Consider the following 18,895-nt stretch of genomic DNA (forward strand, 5'->3'; position numbering starts at 1 on the left):
AAAAAAGGACACTGTGAACTCAGCTACAAAACAGAAACAGACATAGTAAACAATCTTAGGGTTACCGGGGAAAGGGGGTGGGAAGGGATAAATTTGAGTTTGAGATTTACAAATGTTAGCCACTATACATAAAAACAGATTTTTAAAAAAGTTTCTTTTGTATACCACAGGGAACTATGTTCAACATCTTGCAATAACCTTTAATGGAAAAAAATATATGAAAACATATATGTATGTTTATGCATGACTGAGACATTGTGCTGAACACCAGAAACTGACACATTGTAACTGACTGTACTTCAATTAAAAGAAAAAATAAATAAATAAGTTAAAAAAATTTTTTTTAAGTAATGGCAATACTGTTTTGTTTTGTTTTTTTTCATGGCATTGGCAAACGGGACAGTAAAAAAACAACACAAAGTTCAGGTTCTGGTTTGAAAATGCAAGCACATCAGGGCAGCTGAAATACAAGATGTGTGTTTGTAGTGGGAGCAGAACAAAAGCCAAAGCAAGAAAGACCAGTGTAAGCCTTATCTTAAAAGCCATGAATGCCCTGCTAAGGGGAGGTCATTAAAGGGGAATGCCCCATTCTGAAAGGGATTTCAGGTCACACTTGAGAGATAAAGGAGGAAATAGAATCAAGTAGGATCTATTGACTAAGGTAGGAAGTCACACTATGTAATGAAAATGCAAGGGAGGTGCAGAAACAAATCAAAGGAGCTAGAAGTAGGAGAAAAAGTGGTTTCAAAGAAAACTGAGGTTTTTTATCATCTCTGGGTGTCAAGTTTACGCTCTCTTTAAGGCAGACTTGAAATAGGAAAGAAAAATAAGTAATTTTGAAATATGAGAGGGAACAGCATTTTGTCCATCACCAACAATGTGCCAGGTTCTGAGCTTGGTAATTTAAACTGAGTTTGGTAAATCATCTAATCCACGCACTCTCCCCTAAGGAAGACAACGATATTCCCATTTTACAGATGAGAAATGAGGCTTATAGAGGTCAAGTAACTTTCCAGAATCATCAAACTAACATGTGGGAGACTGGAACCCGGTGCTTTCTGAACCCAGGGAAAATGTGGTGAAGTCCCAGTTTTCCATGTCTGTGTGCTTATTTAATTCCTGTACCCTCACTAGATACTGTTTTCTGTGGGCAGAGACCATGTGTTAGTTCATCAATGGCACGCAGCAAGTGCTCAATAATTATTTTTAAATAAATGCTGCAAGTGTGAATGAATGTGAACTGAAGTAGTACTCTTCAGACACATTAGCACAAATAAGAAAAGGAGTCTCATGAGGTAAATGTTCAGCAAAAACAATGACTCGATCAAAAGACTACTAATACACACAAACAGAGAAGGCTTTAAGCATTTTTAAGAGGGCATCATATCACTTTGTTCGCACATTGACATCCCATCTAAATTACAGGTACTTGGCTTTGGGCAGTATCAACTGACTGTTCCAGGAAATCCTCCAAATTAGGTAACTACTTCTTTGGGGCAGCATAATAACCTTATGTTAATTTAACCACTAGGAGTATTGTTTATATAAAAGGAGTTGGAAAGCACATCTCTCTATAGGACAATATTTCAACACAGAAACCTAACACAAAGAGAGAGATGTTCTTTAGCCCTACTGATACTTTATACATGAGTACATACACTCAGAACCTGCCTCCCTCCCACCAGCTTTGGCCACAGATTGCCCCATCTCAGCATGAAAGGATAGCCTGGACATCTGCTCCCCTGCCAGACCATCTCAGATTAAAACTGAGTGAAATGCCAATAGTGAAAAATGCAGCCAACAGGAAAAAGAATAAAAAAGAAAGGTTTTCAAGAAATCAATACTTGTTATCTGAACTGGCTCCACCGTCAATGGAGAGAAAAGGCATGAATGAATGATCTTAAAATTCTCAGGCTGTGAGTCACGCCTGACAGTTAAATTCAAAGCAGAAGGTGAGGACACCATTTTATCCTAGTCGTTTTATTTTTATTATTATTCTAAAGGAAATGCAGGTAAAATAAAGAATTGAAGCAAAAGGAAATAGGATTCAGCTTAATAGAAACAAGAAAAATATAAAATTATAACTCATTAAAATTAAAGGTCAAAAAGAAAAGATAAGGTCTCAACATTTAAATTTCAATGCATAAATTTATTAAAATGTAACTATAATCCCCAGTAAATATACATTTAGAAGTGTATTCTAAAGGGAAGTAAACTTCATCAGTCAGCGCCTTTTAAGACAGCTACTTAGGACACTCAGGAGCAGTGGTCCTTGATCAACCAACTTATTAGTCAGCCATGAGGAGCTCATAAACCAAACTTCAATTCAGAGCAGATTCTTAGAAACCCAGACCCACAGACCAGGATGCCCACGGGGACCCTAAGCAGGTAACCCTGAAACCTCAGAAATACCCAGAGAATCAGGAAGGGGCAGAAGAGGAGGCACACTCTCCAATGCCAACAGGGCTTTGCTGGAGGGAAGAGAAGACGCCTCTAAGCACTGCATCCTGATGGTAGCAATGATGAAGTGGTGAAAGGAACAAAGAGGAAAATGGGAAAGGGAGAAAGGAGAAGAGAGAGCAGTCCCAGCACCACCCAGAGCAGAAGAAATCCAATTTGTGCACATGGTGTTACCTTGCTCTGGTAAAGAAGAAATGGGAAGAAGAGAGGGGAGAAATAGGTAAGGATTGAAACGAAAGTGCTCTAAACTTGAGGACTTGAGGACTGTATATTCTTTTCTATGTTCATTACATCTTCATCTTAGCAATCCATTTCTTTCTCTTTAAGGCTGTATCTCATGCAGAGCGACACACTATACGGTTCTGATGAAACTGCCCTCTACAGCGGGCTCCCAGAAGGCAGACACCACGCTCATTAACTCATTCTGCACAACACTTGGCTCATGTCCACAGAGAGATGTTCTATACAAGCTCTTATTAAAGAGGAGAAATACAATCAATCATTCTAGAATGTCTAAAAAAAACTTTATCTTCCCACTGAGTCTTATAAATCATTCTGAGATTATTTCCATAAAGATTGTAATTGGGGTGGATACACAGGGAACATCAATTTTGTTTGTTTTATTGTTTAAAATAAAATGATCTGAAGCAAATGTGACAAAATGATAAGATATTACAAAGCCCAGTGTTCAGTGTTCCCCTGTATTATTATCTTTACTTTTACTCTAAATATTTCATAAGGAGAAAGACTGTGGGGCCTTATTCACAATTTTTATTAATATTTTTGGAGAAAAAAACCTGACAATATACATCAGAAAGTGTATCATTTCTCTTTCACCCAGAAATCTTCTAAAAATTCATCAGCAAGAAGGAAGGAAAGAAAGAGACAGACAGATAGACAGTCAGACATGGAGACAGAGACAGAGATAGAGAGAGAAATCTTTGGAATGCTGTGTCCAAAGAAGGAAGTATTCCTACAAGTAAAGAGAAACCACCTAAATATCAACATGAAGGGACTGAAATAAATAATTTTACATTCACCCAATATGTTAAAATATTCTGCATACATTAAAAACCATGGACTACAATAGAGGAATGGAAAAATCACAACTTATTCCGAGTGGGAAAAAAGCTATCAAACAGTATGAATAGTATAATTCCATTTTTCTGTGAGAATAAAAATAGAGAGGCAAACAGACAGACAGACATAGTTTATCGATGTTTTTAAAAGCAAAAGTCATACACATACGAAAAATATGAGTGTGTGCAAAACCTGGTGAGTCTGAACAAGGTTTGTAGTCTAGCTAATTGTTTTAATCCACTGTCAACTTTGGTCTTGATAACATAATACAGTCATGTCAGATGTTACCACTGGGGGAGCTGAGTGATGGGTACAAATGACCTCTTTGTACTATTTTGCAACTTCTCTTGGGTCTATAATTATTCCAAAATAAAAATTTTAAAAGAAAAAAAAATAAAAGACTGAAGGGAAATATACAAACTACACCAAGATAGATACTAAGAATGTATTTAGATACTGAACTATAACTGATATTCCACTTATTTTGGCTTTCTTGAGATTACCTAGTTAAAATTTGAAGTAACACTGCTTCTGTCTGGGAGAAAAAGCATAAACTTAAATTTCAATCAGAATTACTTTTGAATAAGAAATGTCAATGAAAATTAATTGAAAACCTAGGCCTCAAGCCCAGGCCTTGTGACTATAAAATCTCTGCTCTTTTAATTAAACCACACTGTATCTCGTCCAATTTTCCAGCTTCACCTCTCACCAGAACAACCTCCCACACAGAAAGAAACATAACATAGACATATCTACAACGATAAATCAACTTAACTAACTAGGTACCACTGAGCATAAGTTAAAACATTAAGAAAAGTAGACAAAACTTTTATTATGTCTTTTTTCCCTAGCCTTATCCTCAACATGATCTAATAACAAGGTCATAAACTACATCTTTGCTCTATCCTGGCCCATTCCCCCATTATCTACATATCACATCCCAGATCAAAGATCTTCCATTAACATTTTCATGATTTGAACCTGAATTCAGTGCAGCTTTGCTCAATTTTCCAAGAGTTCGTTATCTGGCTGGTCTCTTTGGGCACTAACTGAACCCATTACTTCTCTTTATCCTCTTTTTTGTTACTTGCCTTTTTCTCACCTTCTAGCAGAAAATGAGAGGCTGCATAGAGGGATAAAACTAAAATTGGTCGATTCTTTTATTTATTACAGGATTTATTAGGCAGAAAATGGCCACTGTTCACCAAAATGTAAACCTGTATGCTTTAGTCACTCACATCTCAAAAGTCAAAGCAATTCAGAGTAGAGTTAATTATAAAATAAAGCAAAGTTTATTACTCATATTTTCAGAAAATAATAACTAGATAGTCCGTATCACTCGATTACTCTTCTTTTATTAAACAAGAAAATGAAAGCTATCTTACTACAAGCAAAAACACTTTTTTCCTTTAACGTATGAAATCATTCTTCAGTTATACTCTATCCAGACTCTCACTCAGCACCTGGAATAGTGCCTGGCATGTAGAAGCCATTCAATAAACATTTTAAAAATATATTTTATTTATTTATTATTGTATTATTTAATTACTTTATTTTGGTGTGGGGGGAGGTAATTAGGCTTGTTTATTATTGGAAGAGGTACTGGGGATTGAACTCGGGACCTCGTGCGTGCCAAGCATGTGCTCTACATTTGAACTGTACCTTCCCACCATCAATAAACATTTGATGAATGAGCAAGAGAAAGAAGGAAAGAATAAATGAAGAAACAAATGAGTTAGTAATGAATAAATTCTAGAGCCAAAAAAAACTCCATTTTACAAATACAAAAGGCTAACAAACATATATATGTGTATACATATGTATATATGCACCAACTTGTTTTTAAATCTGAAACACCGGCATTATGAGGATAAAATATTATTAACTGGAGAAGAAATATGACACAGTGAGAAGCTGATACACTCTAACAGATCTGGTTTTTCACCCCAGATCTGCCACCTGCATGTTAGGTGAACATGAGCAAGTCTCTTAACTTTCCCTAAATCCTCCTTTAGGAACGGATGCTCTTGAGAAGTTAAAGAAATATGGTAAGGTGTATTATTGTTGCTATTATTATTGCATTTTGTTATTTGAACACACTATAAAGTGATCACCACAATAAGTACTATCCATCACCATACATAGTACCAATTTTTTTTCTTTTTTCCTGTGATAAGGACTTTTAAAGTTACTCTCTTAGCAACTTTCAAATATGCAATACAGCATTATTAACTACAGTCACCATGCTGTACATTGCATTCCCAGGACCTATTTATCTTATCACTGGAAGTTTGTACCTTTTGATCCCCTTCACCCATTTCACCAACCCCCATAACCCTCCACTCTGGCAACCATCAATCTGTACTCTGTATCTGAGCTTCGTTTTTGTTTTGTTTTGTTGTTTGTTTTGGTTTTCAGAATCCATGTGTAGGTGAGATCATATGGTACTTGTCTTTCTTTTATCACTTTTAACCAGTGGTTTTTATTTGGTAAATAAAATTTGGTTTATCTGGTTAACATATTTACTAAAGAATGACAATCTGGTACCAAGAGTTGATACTGAAACAACTCTTAAATTTGAAATTTTTGGAATCTGGTATGTGGAGAGAGACATTTCCAGTCTATACTCACGGTGCAATCTTGGGCTGTTACCATGTAAGTAAAGTATTTCCCTCCTTGCAGTTATGTGTGTCTTTGGCTTGAGAATTAAATACATCAGCTAAAGAGGAGCAAAGGGAAACGATTTCCTCATAATAAAATTTAGACTCACAAAGAAGAGAATTTCAAACTCTCTGATGCCTTGATACAAAGAAGATTCATGGGTCATTTTGGGTTCTGGTGGGATGGATGATTCAGGTAATACGTACCTGCAATTTATATAGGAACCCAGATTTAGGAGATAGATTAAGAAGGTTCACATGCATGTGGTGAAGTCTTAAAATCAGTTTGAAGGACATGTACAAGGTATGTGCATTCTGCTGCAGAGGTAACAAAGGTGACTTGAGACCTGATCCCTGTCCTTCCATCACCTAGCCGAGAATTTTTAAATTTCTAGTAAGAGATAAGTATCAGTGGGGTACAAGCTTATGTAGTGAATGCATGGTGACTCAATGGAGATGAGAATTGAGCATTCTCTGCCAAACTACCTTACAGGGAAATAAAATTCAAGTGACGTGCTTCTGAGGAGAGGACCATTTGTCAGGAAGACATGTACAAATTGACTCTGGGAAAACAATGAAGATATACATTCCACTAAAATGAGAGAGCAGAAGACACATAGAAACATAGGTGACTAGTGAAGAGAAGGGATGTTACATCTCCGACCGAAAAGTTTTAGATTTCTAACAGTTTTTTCATTCCTTTGTGCCTTCTAGGTACAGTCATGACAACCAGACAGAAGAAGTTAAAGAGTGTAGTTGCAACCCATTACAGAAACTGGGCTCTCCAGTGTGACCCAGCTTGTGTGAAAAATGAGTCTACCACTCTATGACAAGTCACTTAATCTCTCTGCCCTTTAGTTTACGCAGTTATAAAAATGCATTATAAAGATACCTATCTCACAGGCGTCGGAAGGATTCAAAGAATATATACAGTGTTAGCACAGGGCCTGGCTCACCGCAAGCGCTCCACCACTGTGACTGCTGTTGTACTGCCTTGGTTGTCATCCCTGTTACTATTACTATCACCATCATTATTGAGAAACAATGCAACAAAAGTTCTAAAGAAAGACACTAGTTCAGTCATGAGCTGGAGAATAATCACATGTGAGTTTCCTTCTCAATCGAATACAGACTCTCCAAGTATTATTGTGGCTCACCCCTTAAACTCTCAAAGGAAGCATTTAATATTTTTCAATCACTTGTTCCCCAAAGTTTGGCAACACCTATGAAATAACACAGGTAAGTGAGAGAGCCCACAACTCATTGTCCTTGCACTGGATTTCAAAATCAAGATATTCGTATTAGAAGTGAGAGAGCTGGATGCAACATAAAGCCTAAGAAACTCATCTCTGCACTTAACATATGCCATTTATCAAGGTCTGTCCTACACTAGGATCAAGATGAAAAGAAATGAAAGCAAAACAGCAAAGGATACCATACATGAATGCACAAAAAGTAATGAAAATCAACCACTTCCATAATGATGAACATATAACAAGTCCTTGTATTTTCTTTTACTGAGAGGTTGGAAGGAAGGAAAGTTTTCAAATATTCATAACTAGATTAATTAATTAGGCTATTTATCACCATGTTCTCATAAAAATAATATAAAAGTATACTACAAGCAATGAATAATGTGGTCATTACAGATTTTCCTTAAGCTGGAACAACAACAGAGCATTTTTAAGAGGGGAATAGTATTGGTTCAAGAAACATTTCTAAAGTAGGTAACGATGAATATAAAGCCTCCCTCCCCTGATTCTTGGGACCTTTGCACACAATTTAAATATTTTATATATATAACATGCTTTTTTCCCAAAGAACATCAATCTACTATTCTAGATCTAATATGGATATTTTCCAAATGTTTCTGAGATATAGATCCAGATTTTTTAAATTACTTTTAGTGGCTTCAGTGGAGAAGAGGCAAGAAAAGAAAAACTGAAATTAATTGAGACAGTTATTATAGAAACAGTATAACATGATAAATATTTAGATAGAGTAGAGACATGAAATTCATACTGCCCAGGTTCAAATCCTTAATCTGCTACTTACTAGTTTTATATGTTTAGGCAAGTTTCTTAAACTCTCTGTATCTCCATTTCCACACCCACTTAATGAAAATAAAAGTTGACCCTACCCCACAGGGTTGTTAGAAATATTAAATAAATTTAAGCACTTGGTATTATACCTGGCTCAAAGCACGGATACAATAAAGCTCAGCTGTTTTCTCTGTAGGCGGGACACAATTTATGTACACTAGCACACTTAATCATTCCAACAGCCCTGTAAATTACTGTTATATTTCACAATCAATAAAGATAGGCTGGATTGCACAGAGTAATAACGGCAAACTCCAAAGAACTGGAAAAAAATAATGTTTATTTCTCACTCGTGCAACCTTACTGTGGCTTCAAGCAGATTCCTCAAAGCACTGTCATCTATGCATTTCTGCTCCACAATCCAGGCTACAAGTGTTTCCATAAAACAGGCCAGAGGGGACTAAGGATTGAAGCTCTAGCAACTAAATGTTTCACCAGGAAGTGATATGCCTTACTCCTTTGGTTACATTAGCCAAAGCTAATCACATGACCATGCCTGGTTAGGGAAATCTGATCCTCCTGTGGCTCTGAAGTAAAGAACAGACACTGCTGAGCAATAATACCCATCACATTGCCCGTTTTATAATTCCCTCATTTTATAATTATTTGGGACAATGTCCCGTTCAAAGAGTGGAACTTAAATTTTAACCTAGAAATCAGTTTGTTTTCTCTACTAATAATGATCCTCAACATTTTTTTCTCCTACCCACCAAAACAGGGTCTTGCACAAATTTCCCATTAGTAACAGTGGCAAACTTCATTGGGCCTGATTAAGCAGGGAGAGTTGGGAGGAAAGCAATGTTAGGGCATTTGTGGTTTAGAAAAGCACTTAACTTCCAATTGGGAATCAATGAAATGCTACAAAAAAAAGAAGTGCAGAGAGAAAGCAAAGTGAGATTAGTGCAAAGGTAGACTTTTCTAAGCTCCAACGCTTTTGCTTACAATTATTTTTGCAAGGAGTCAATGATAATGGTTTTATGTCCTTTCAGCTACTAAATTCTTTATCATTCTATTGTACCAATTTTTCTCTGTACAAACGTCTATATTGATCATGTCTAAAGCAGACACTGAGCATTCTTTCTTTTTCCTTCAACTTTCAGAAGTTATTTTACTTAATGAGTATCCACTTAGGAGAAACATCTTAAAATATTATACTTGAAAAATATTGTTATTCTAACATCTAAACCTATGAAGAATGTATTCCTATTGTCCCGAGTTATCTCTTCAGTCAGAGACCAACAGACTTTAGATGCTTTTCTTCCACTTAGAGCAATACAGGTTTTTAAATCAGTAAAATTCACTACTTACTAAAAGTCATAAATCAACCCCTATCCTTCTCTAACAGTAGTATTTGAAAAAGCTTCTTTTTTTCAACTATCCTAAGACTTTTATCTGGACTATTTCAAACTCAAAATTCTTAAATTTCAAATTTCCTAGATATTATAAGAATAACATATTTCCTTTCTATGCACTGTCCCTTGCCTCATTTGGCCATAATATCAGCAAAAGCACATATAATTAATACCTTTCATAACAAGTTCTCTAACCACATGGAACCACATGGTTTACATAAAGGATCTGAGCTCTACAATCAAACTGTAATTTAAAGAGGTTATTACATGAATATACATTTTCACAACCATTCATTAGCCACCCCCACCCCCATTTCTCTTGCAAATGTCACACCACAATGGAAAGCAATGATCTCCCTTATGGAGTCACTGCCTCAAAGTGGAAATTCTTTAAAAAAAAAAAAAAAAAAAAAAGTAAATACCTTTAACCACTGGATTTTATTTCTCAACTAACAGTATATGGCATGAACAAAGGAAAAGTAAGCCTCCTTCCAGGAAGTGCTAAGAGTTTGGACTTTCCCCCAACTTGGTAATTGATAGGTCACAGTTGATTGAATTTCCATTGTTCATTGATTGTGCCATTTGTCAGGCAATCCATCCTTGCTTATGTAATCCCAGCATTCCTGTAGTTCACTCTGTTCCGTCTTGACAGTTCAACAGCATGACAGACTGAGAAAATCGGATACAGCACAGCACCAAATTGTTGACCTTCAGGATATAAAATAAGGCCCATCTTTTAAAATTGGTCTTTCTTGATGAGTTTATATGAGGGACAGTATTACTAACAGGCCATTTTTCCTACTGATCCTGTACCTTCTTAAAATATTTTTTCATTTATAAAAAATGATAATTTAAAATTTAAATATATCTGTACTGTGCACAATATTATGAATAAATTCATTTAGAGTTTGTCAAAAGGGGACAGATTTTTTCATCTTCAGATAAAACTCTCATTTTCAAACCAGAATTAAATATAATTTTAATAATATCTGATAAATATGAAGGCAATTTCAAAAGAAGGAAGGAAGGAGGGAGGAAGGGAGGGAGGGAAGGAGGAAGGAAGGAAGGAAGAACGCAAGCAAGGAAGCAAGTAGGCAAGTAAGCAAACTGTTTCCCAAACAGTTGAATGTGTCTGACCAACTGTTTGCCAGATAATCAAAATTCAGTAGCAGAATTAAATTACTTTCTGGTTACATAAAATTCACATTATATTTTCCTTATTTGTTTTCCTTTGAAAGAATGTCAAAATCAAAGAAAAGTTACAAGTAGAAGACAACCTTTTCCCCCTCTGAAACACTTACTGACATGCTATCTGAAACCCCAGAATAATTTAACAAACCAACAAATATTCTTCCATCTTTTTCCAACTGTCTCCTTATCTTCTCTGTCAAACTCACAACCAAATGTTTAGAAATCTAGCTCACTAGCATCTTTGCAATATATAACAAGAACATATAGATCTGTTGATAGCTCTGTATTCCATCTTTTAGACTTTTTAATTTTGTTTCTTCCATGAACTTTTGGTATTTAAAGGGAAAAAAAAAGATAAGAAACCATACAGAGTTCAACTTATAAAAGTTCTGTTGATGAGGAACAGGTTGTAAAATAAGCAAAAGTCCTTTCATTCCTATTTCACAGATTTCTTTACTTCTGCAAACATGGATGTCTCCTAAAGGGGGAGGAGAGGAAAGTAAAGACAGCGAGGAAACTATTTTTCAGGTAGTCCAGACACCTCCACGTTCCTCCCTCCTGTCACTGTCAAATACCACTGGGCTGTTTCCACCAACCAGCAGTTCACTGTGTGGTGAAGGACTCAGGCTTTGGCCTTCATCTCTAGAGCATCTCTAGACTCTCACTGACTTGCCTTATTTTTATCTTTTCTCTCCCTTTTACTCCATTGCATGAAAATACCCTGCTCTTTCTTCTCCTGCTTCTTTAAACAAGTCTCATCCATTCTCATAGTTTTATTTTTCCTTCTACTTGTCTGCAAAGTTTAGTTTTTAGTATCTTGTTCTTTCTCTCTCTCTCCCCCTCTCTTTTTCCGCTCTCAGTATTTATCTTCTTTCTTTTTCTTTCTTTCTTTGTCTCTCTCTCCCTTCACTCAGAATTTACCAAACTTTAATTCTCGCCTCTTTATAAATTTCAGTCAAATCTATAATTCTACATCAAGCCCTCGCCCAGTTTTTAAACCATTGTCTTTAATTTCACACAAAGTTCCTCCACTTTTATAACTGAGTCAAATTCTTTCAGTTACCATAACTTCTTTACTTCCCTGAACCCACTGCCGGGCAGCCGTTATGTCTAATTTAGCCTGAGTCAGCAGCTACTCAGTTCTGGCTAAATGTTGCCATGAAAAATGCTGTCCCGTTGCTGACAGATATTTTGCTTTTTCTCAAAACAAGTTTCAAAAATAGAATTGTTAAAGGGAATTTAAATTTTAGATGAAATCTTCCAATGTTTAAATACTGACAACTATTTTAAAAACAAACTAACAAAAAGCCAAGCACCTGGGTCAAACAAACCTATCTGCAGGCTTTCAGTCAAATTGTGACTTGTTGCCTAAAAAGTGAACGCAAATACCTTAGCTTGCTGTTTCTCCTAAAACCATCCTGAAACTACTTCCTGAATTCAAAGTAACTGCTACAAGCCAACTGGCCTACAATACTCCCTTCCAAGTACACTTTGTTCTTTCTCATACTTATGCCTCTGTCATGTTTGTTTCCACCCAAAAGTGTTTTTCTTCCTCTGTAAGTCCTACTTTAAGATCGAGTTCAAATGCTACCGTTTCTCTGAAAACTTCCAGGACCATATTAGCCTATGGGACTATCGCTCCCATATTCCAAAGACATTAGTACCTAGTCCTGTGGGTCAGGCACAGTCCTAGACATGGTACATGCTCCCTCCCCCTCCCACTATAAATCCTAAGAAATTGATATTATGGTTATCCTCATGTTATAAATGAGGATATTGAAGCTTGTCCAAGGTAAGTGGCAGAGCTGGGGCTGAACTCAATTGTTTCTTGTTCCAGCGCAGGAAGAAGAGTAGGAAATTTAAGTTTCGATCATCCACTATATGACATGTGTTTGTGCCAGGAAAAACTGTAAAAATCCTTAAAATAACTCACCAGACCACTCACAATATGGCTCTCTTCTATTTCTTGATACTTTCCCTGTCATTCCTTAAGCCACAGCCACATTAGTCTTCTTTCAGTTTCTAGAATTTACTGAGCTACTTCATGCCTCATGGCCTTCATATGTGCTGTTTTCTTTGCCTGGAATGTTGTTCACCCCTTCTGAAGTCTAATCACCACTCACTGTGATCTTAGTTTAACCATCATTTCCTCAAGGCTCCTTTCATGATCCTTCTAGAGAAGACTATGGTAAGACCCCCATTAATCACTGTATTTCACAATATCTACTGCAACTCTAAACAAATAGCTTTGTAAAAGTTCATTTAATTTATGTCTCCCCTACTGCTCTGCAGTGAGTTCCTTCACCACCTCTTTCATTATTTTCTCTGTACTACACACTATACATACAGTGAGTGAATGATTGATGTTTTCAACGTTAGTGAGTCATTTTAAGACTTGGAGGCGCTAAACAACCATTACCTCATTGCTAGTAAGAAACTGAGCTCTTGCATGTTAGAAAACCTACATGATTTCCATTACAGAGATGTTAACCAAGCTGGAATCACTTTCTAGTAATCTGCATTTAGTCAGAGGCTTTTACTTTTTAGCTTAGAGTCACTGTTAATATATGCTAAATTCTAAATCAAATAATATGTGAGCATCTGATCACTGAATGTTGTTTAAATAAAAATAAGCTAAAATAGGATTGCCATGCTTCCAGAGAAAGGGATAAACTGATGACCCAGACAGAAGGGTCCACCACAATGCATAATGCAAAAGTGAATCTCCTAATTCTTCAGCAAGTGGCAGCTGGATTTCAAATTCAGGATGGGCAGCAGTTTGTCTAATTCATTAGGAGAAAATAACTTCTAACATCCATTCTGCTGTTGCAGGATTAGAGAAATGACCAGGGCTTCTAATTGCTTCACCTCAGACCGCGGTGCTCCGCTGACGTCTCTGTAACAGGGACTTTCTTCCCCCCAAAGCTAGGTGTCAGCAATGTGAATTAACCAAGAAACTGTGAGGAAAGGTGGATCCTTACATGTTTTCTAAGGCACCTGTATGGAACTGGGATTTGTTCTTCAAAGAGCTCAGAGATTACAGCCCTAGAAATGTACCTTCCAGGGCTACCTACTACAGTGGAAACTCCCTTCAGTATATCACCCTTAAAGATTCCTAGTTCATGCTCATATTACTCCATATGCAAACTACTGTTGGGCAGTTTATGCCATTGTATAAGCTAATATGCATTAATATTTTTGTATTGGTGTTTCTGATAGGCCTGCAGATTGGGAGGGGAGTTTACTTTCATGAAGAATAAATAGATAAGCTTATAATGAAAGAGAATCCCTCTTGCCTCTGGGAAGCCAAAGTGCCTCAGAGATCTTGACTACATGTATGCCAGCTCCATCTGGCAGAGAACAATTAGCTGGAGCAACCTCTCCTCATTTTACTTAAGGACATACTGTCAACATCTCTCTTCCTCACATCCAACTTCAAAGAAAGTGAGCCAAGTTCCTTCACATCACATTGTGCTCATACCTACCTACCACCTCCCAGAGACATCCTGAGGCAAAAATTAAATCCACGTAGCCTGTTATCTATCACTTTTTAGTAGTGTCATTTATCAGCTCTGACCTAGAATCTAGGAATATAAAGACTAAAGGGAAAAAAAAAAAAAAAGACATTTGCCCTGCCCTTGAGCTTACCTTTGTAGAAAAGTGTTAACCAATGAAGAGTATCTACAAATAGGTGCCCAACCCAGCAATGGATTCAAATTAAAACCACTTATTGAGTAAAGTTTTAGGTTAGATACATGGTCTCCTACCTCGACTTGCCTCCCCAACTCTGCTCTGCCAATCAAACTTCTTAGTGAATCACACTGCTGCAATACAGACTCAAAGACTTAGATCTCTTACTCACTTTGATCTTTTAGGCTGTTATAAAACAGGGATGGCCACGTGATTCCAAGAGTTCAAAGATGAAGAATTCAGACACAGCATTATCAAGTGGCAGTGATCTACAATATACTGAATTTTAAAAAACATACACAAAGGCCCTTTGGCAAAAACTCTCATTAAAAATATTTTATACCTACAATTTTAGAAAATTTAGGCAAGCAACTAGAGATTAAGAAAACAAGTTAGAGAGAAAATCTCCAGGTCTTAAATGTCTACTTGATGGACACTTTCACTGCCTCATTCTCTGCACTCCCTTGAGCCCTCACCGACCTCAAGTAACCCTCCAGAAATCTACCCCTTCCTTTCCACTGCCACTGTCATTGCCTTATGTCTGGCCCTCACTTGTTTTTACTTGGAACATCCCCATGACTTCATAATTCAGTTCTCTGCACACAGTTTTGTGGGAAGGACGGTCACATAAATAATTTCAGTACCATACTTTATGACAGATATGTGGACACAGAACTTTGAGAATACACTCTTAGGAAAGGCAACGATCTCTGTGTTTTGATCAGAGAAACAGTAAGAAGGTTTTCTCCTAAAATAATTGTGGTATGAAAGTGCAAAGAGCTATTCTTCCTCTAACATTTATAGAGTCTGTTTCATTCACGACTTGGTCTTAACCCTTTACTCAGTTAATTTTCATATTAGTCCCACATTTATCTATGAGAAAACTGAAGCACAGAGAGATTAAGTAACTTGCTTATCTATGAACACACAGCCAGTAACTGTGAGAGCCAGAACTCAAGCCCAGCATTCTGGCACCAGAGACCGTGTTCTTAATCATCATGAGTCCCCCAAAGCAAGGGACATAAGTCCATATATTACTTGATAGTGCATACCAGTGCTTAGGTCAGTGCTGGCAACGTAAAAGAGGATCAGTCAAACGCTACTGAAAAAAGTGAACTGGATGGAGAAAGGTGCTCACTCAGATTCTAAAGGCAAAAACCATGCCAATAGCTCCAAACAATCAGGAAAGGACAGGGCATGGTGGGGACACAGAACAGGCTCTGGTCGAGATGCCCTTCTCCATTCCAGGTATCCCCACGCTCAACAAGGAGACATCTGTCAAATGCAAATCTGACCATGTCATTCTACCATCTCTCTGCTGGCAACTTGGAAATGGTAAGGGGAAACCCAATTGCAGTGTCTCACAAACTTTTAGAGGAAACTCTCCCTAATGGCTGGCAGATAAAAGCAACCACACTCTTAATGGCTGCTAGGCACATAGCCCAAAGAGCAGCCACAACTTTTGAGTTCTTCTAGACTGTGTGACTCATTCTGGCAAGTTTGGCATTTATTCTACAAATGTAACTCTTTGTTGTAATATAAAAACAATGTTTATAACTGCTTATAATTGCAAATCCAGGAGAAAAAGACTTTATTCCTACCATGATTACTAGCATCACCTGTCTTTATGTGCATTCTTTCTGGGGTACTCCATAGTGCACCCTCATATACAGGACAGGACTACAGAGCTAATCTGATCTACTTGGCGTGACACATAAATCCCTTCCAATCCAGCCTCACCCTCTCCCATCTCTCCAGTGAACACAATTATTGGCAACCACATTAATAGTCAAATTTCAATCTGTTAACAATTAGGATCTTGGACTTGGACTTCAATAATTAGGATCTTGTTGACTTTGAGAGGACCTATCCATCCTTCCAAACCCTACTAGGTGTGATTTTATTGAAGTCCTTCGTCATCCTCTTCCTCCCCAGTGTGTGGATACTTAGTAATACTCCCCTAGTTTATTGTTCGCTTGCATTTGTTTAAGTGGCTGTCTCCATACTAGACTGTGCTGTCCCTGGTGACAGGCTCTTGCTTTAGTCGGCTTAACATCCCCGTGCGAAGCAGAGCCCTGCCATACAGGTAAATCTTTGGTCTATAAGAAGTTGGCCTCACAAAAGGTAAACCAAATCCCTCAAGTCAGGGAAAGACAGCTGACTCTGAATTTAAACACAAATTAAGAGGTATGAACACATCTCCAGTCTCGTTTTCTTTCCCAAAAGAACTCCAGGTTCCGGTGCAGGGGACGTCGAGCCTTGGCGCCCAAGACTGATGGAGTCGGGGAAGGAATCACTCACCAGCTGGTGGAAGGCGGGTGTCTGTTCTCCAGCGTTTTGGTCCAGGGCTTGTACCAGCTGATCTGCTCCGCGGCTTTGCCCCAGAACCTCTCGGGGTCCGCCACCGAGGCCGCGAAGTGTGTCTGGTACTCGCTGCCGCCCGAGGACAGCGCCCGGCAGCCCCGGCCGCCGAAAGGGCCCCGCGGGCCGGGGGTCATGTACGCCCGGCGGGCCGGGCCGGCTCCCCGGGCGGGAGAGGACGCGGGCAGGGACCCCCCGAGTCCCCCGGCGCCGGTGACTTTGCGACACTGCAGCCAAGACGGCTTCATCGCCGCCAGCGGTCCCCGCCTGCAGGCTGCGCTGCCCGCGGGCTCGAGTGCACGCCTCGGGTGACCACTGGGGCGCTCGCGACTCGCTGGGGTCCGAGGGGCGCAGGAGGGAGGCGGGGACAAATTCCGAGGTGTGCCCGCAGCCCGCGAGTTTGGAAGTCACACTACAGTCGCCGGGAAAAACCGACCTGGAGCGGCGAGGGAGGGAAGCAACAGGCTGGAGTGGGGGCGGGGCGGGGGCGGGGCTGGGGTCGCGGCGGGGTCACAGCGCCCCGAGAGGGGCGAGCGCCGCGCCGCCTGAAGTCCGACGTCGTCGCGCGTCTCCGGCTCTGCGGCTCCGCCGGGGAGAGCGCCCTCCCCGCGCCGACACACAGGTACCCCAAGGTGAGGCCGACGGACCCAGTCACTCTCAGTTTTCCGACACAGAAGTTGCGCGCGGCTTCTCACGGAGGGTCTGTGGACAGCGGGCGGGGTAGAAGGCCGCGCCTCGGGCGGGCGGCGGGAGTCGGTCCCGCTGGGCTTTGCGGCCGAGGCCCCACAGGTGTCACGTTTTATGTGTTTATTTCTTTTGAAAACAAACTCAATCACTGGTTACTTAAAAAAAAAAAAAAAAAAGCGACTCCAGGGCAGGGCAGGGACTGCTCCAGGATTTCCTGAGAGCTGAGAGGAGGAGGAGTGGAGGGAGGTGGCCCAGTCGAATTGGGAAGTGCTTCGTGGGGGTGATTGACAGGCCCTGTGGGGAAGGTAGCCCCATGGGGACCAGGATTCACTTGCTGACTGGACTCCCCGCAGGATCTAAGCAGAAAACAGAACAACTTGTTTTTCCTCCCTTCCAATTTGGAGTGTCTTTGGCCCATTTTTGGATGAGCCAAAAAAAAAAAAATTATTATTTAATGCCAAAAAGACAGAGCTAAGGAAAGATGAAATGAATCAAAAGAGAAAAAGAGAAGGCTGAGGAAAATTCAGAGAGAAAGGCGGTAGAAATTACTGAGTTTAACATTCTTCAGACTCCTTCACTGGTGTTTTACCTGTTAGTGAAATTCAGATGTGATCCCCTTTGTCTTATATTATGCCAAATACATTCTGCTTGGTGTGACAGTATTTGTAGTTTTAAATGTAAGGATGTCTGTTCCCAAATCTGAAATGAGAAAGAATAACGCCCCAACCCTAGGAAGGACTGTAAAATTGAGAAGCTGTAAACATTTTTCTACAGGAAAAAATAAATACTGTGGCGATAAAGATTAAACAGAACAGAGACAAATCTAATGCAAAACAAAGAACATTTCTTAAAATAATCACCTCAGCTCTTCCCTTTCAACTGAGGAAGAAAGCCCTAGACTTTTCCCTAACAACTGCAGCTTACCCTCTTCCAAAGGCCTTGCCTCAAATGATTTCCACGAGCAAAAGGCACTTGCCACTACTTGAATCCAGAGAAAGTTACCATGCAACCATTTTAACCTCCTGGCCCCCTCCTTTCCTCTGCCTAGTTGTGTTAAGGCTGCTATCTGGTCTACAAGATCCTGTGACCTCAAATCAGCCCTTACTGTATTACAGTGATGTCCACCTCAGTCGTTTGCTTAGGGAATATGTATGCAGGTTGTGATTTGTTGGGGGAATATGAAGGGGGCAAGCAGACAGTTAAAGGTTCCTACTGCGTGTCCACATTGTGCTGGCACTTTTGAATATGTTAGCTCCTGTGATTCCTAAAGGAATATGAAGAAGTGGGAGCTATAAGTCCCATGTTGACCGCC

At 39.2% G+C, this 18,895-nt stretch overlaps 2 protein-coding genes across 16 annotated transcripts in view; one reads left to right on the top strand and one right to left on the bottom strand.

Moving 5' to 3' along the window:
- ACSS3 (acyl-CoA synthetase short chain family member 3) overlaps nt 1-17,289 on the bottom strand; it is a 133,669-nt gene extending 116,380 nt beyond the window's left edge. Inside the window, exon 1 of the mRNA XM_010958811.3 lies at nt 16,837-17,289. Within this exon, the coding sequence (XP_010957113.2) occupies nt 16,837-17,144 (308 nt within the window). The 5' untranslated portion in view covers nt 17,145-17,289. The remainder of the gene's footprint in view (nt 1-16,836) is intronic.
- Nucleotides 17,290-17,390: 101 nt separating this feature from the next.
- Nucleotides 17,391-18,895, top strand: part of LIN7A (lin-7 homolog A, crumbs cell polarity complex component) — a 208,475-nt gene continuing 206,970 nt past the window's right edge. For 12 of the 15 annotated variants that reach the window (XM_074375333.1, XM_074375334.1, XM_074375345.1 and 9 more), the window contains exon 1: nt 17,395-17,528. The gene's annotated coding sequence lies outside the window, so the exon portion shown is untranslated. Of the gene's footprint in view, nt 17,529-18,895 lie in introns of all 15 variants that reach the window. The other 3 variants (XM_074375336.1, XM_074375335.1, XM_074375343.1) reach the window with 2 other exon arrangements.

This window comes from Camelus bactrianus, chromosome 12 (genome assembly GCF_048773025.1).
Source record: "Camelus bactrianus isolate YW-2024 breed Bactrian camel chromosome 12, ASM4877302v1, whole genome shotgun sequence".
Classification (NCBI taxonomy): Eukaryota; Metazoa; Chordata; class Mammalia; order Artiodactyla; family Camelidae; genus Camelus; species Camelus bactrianus.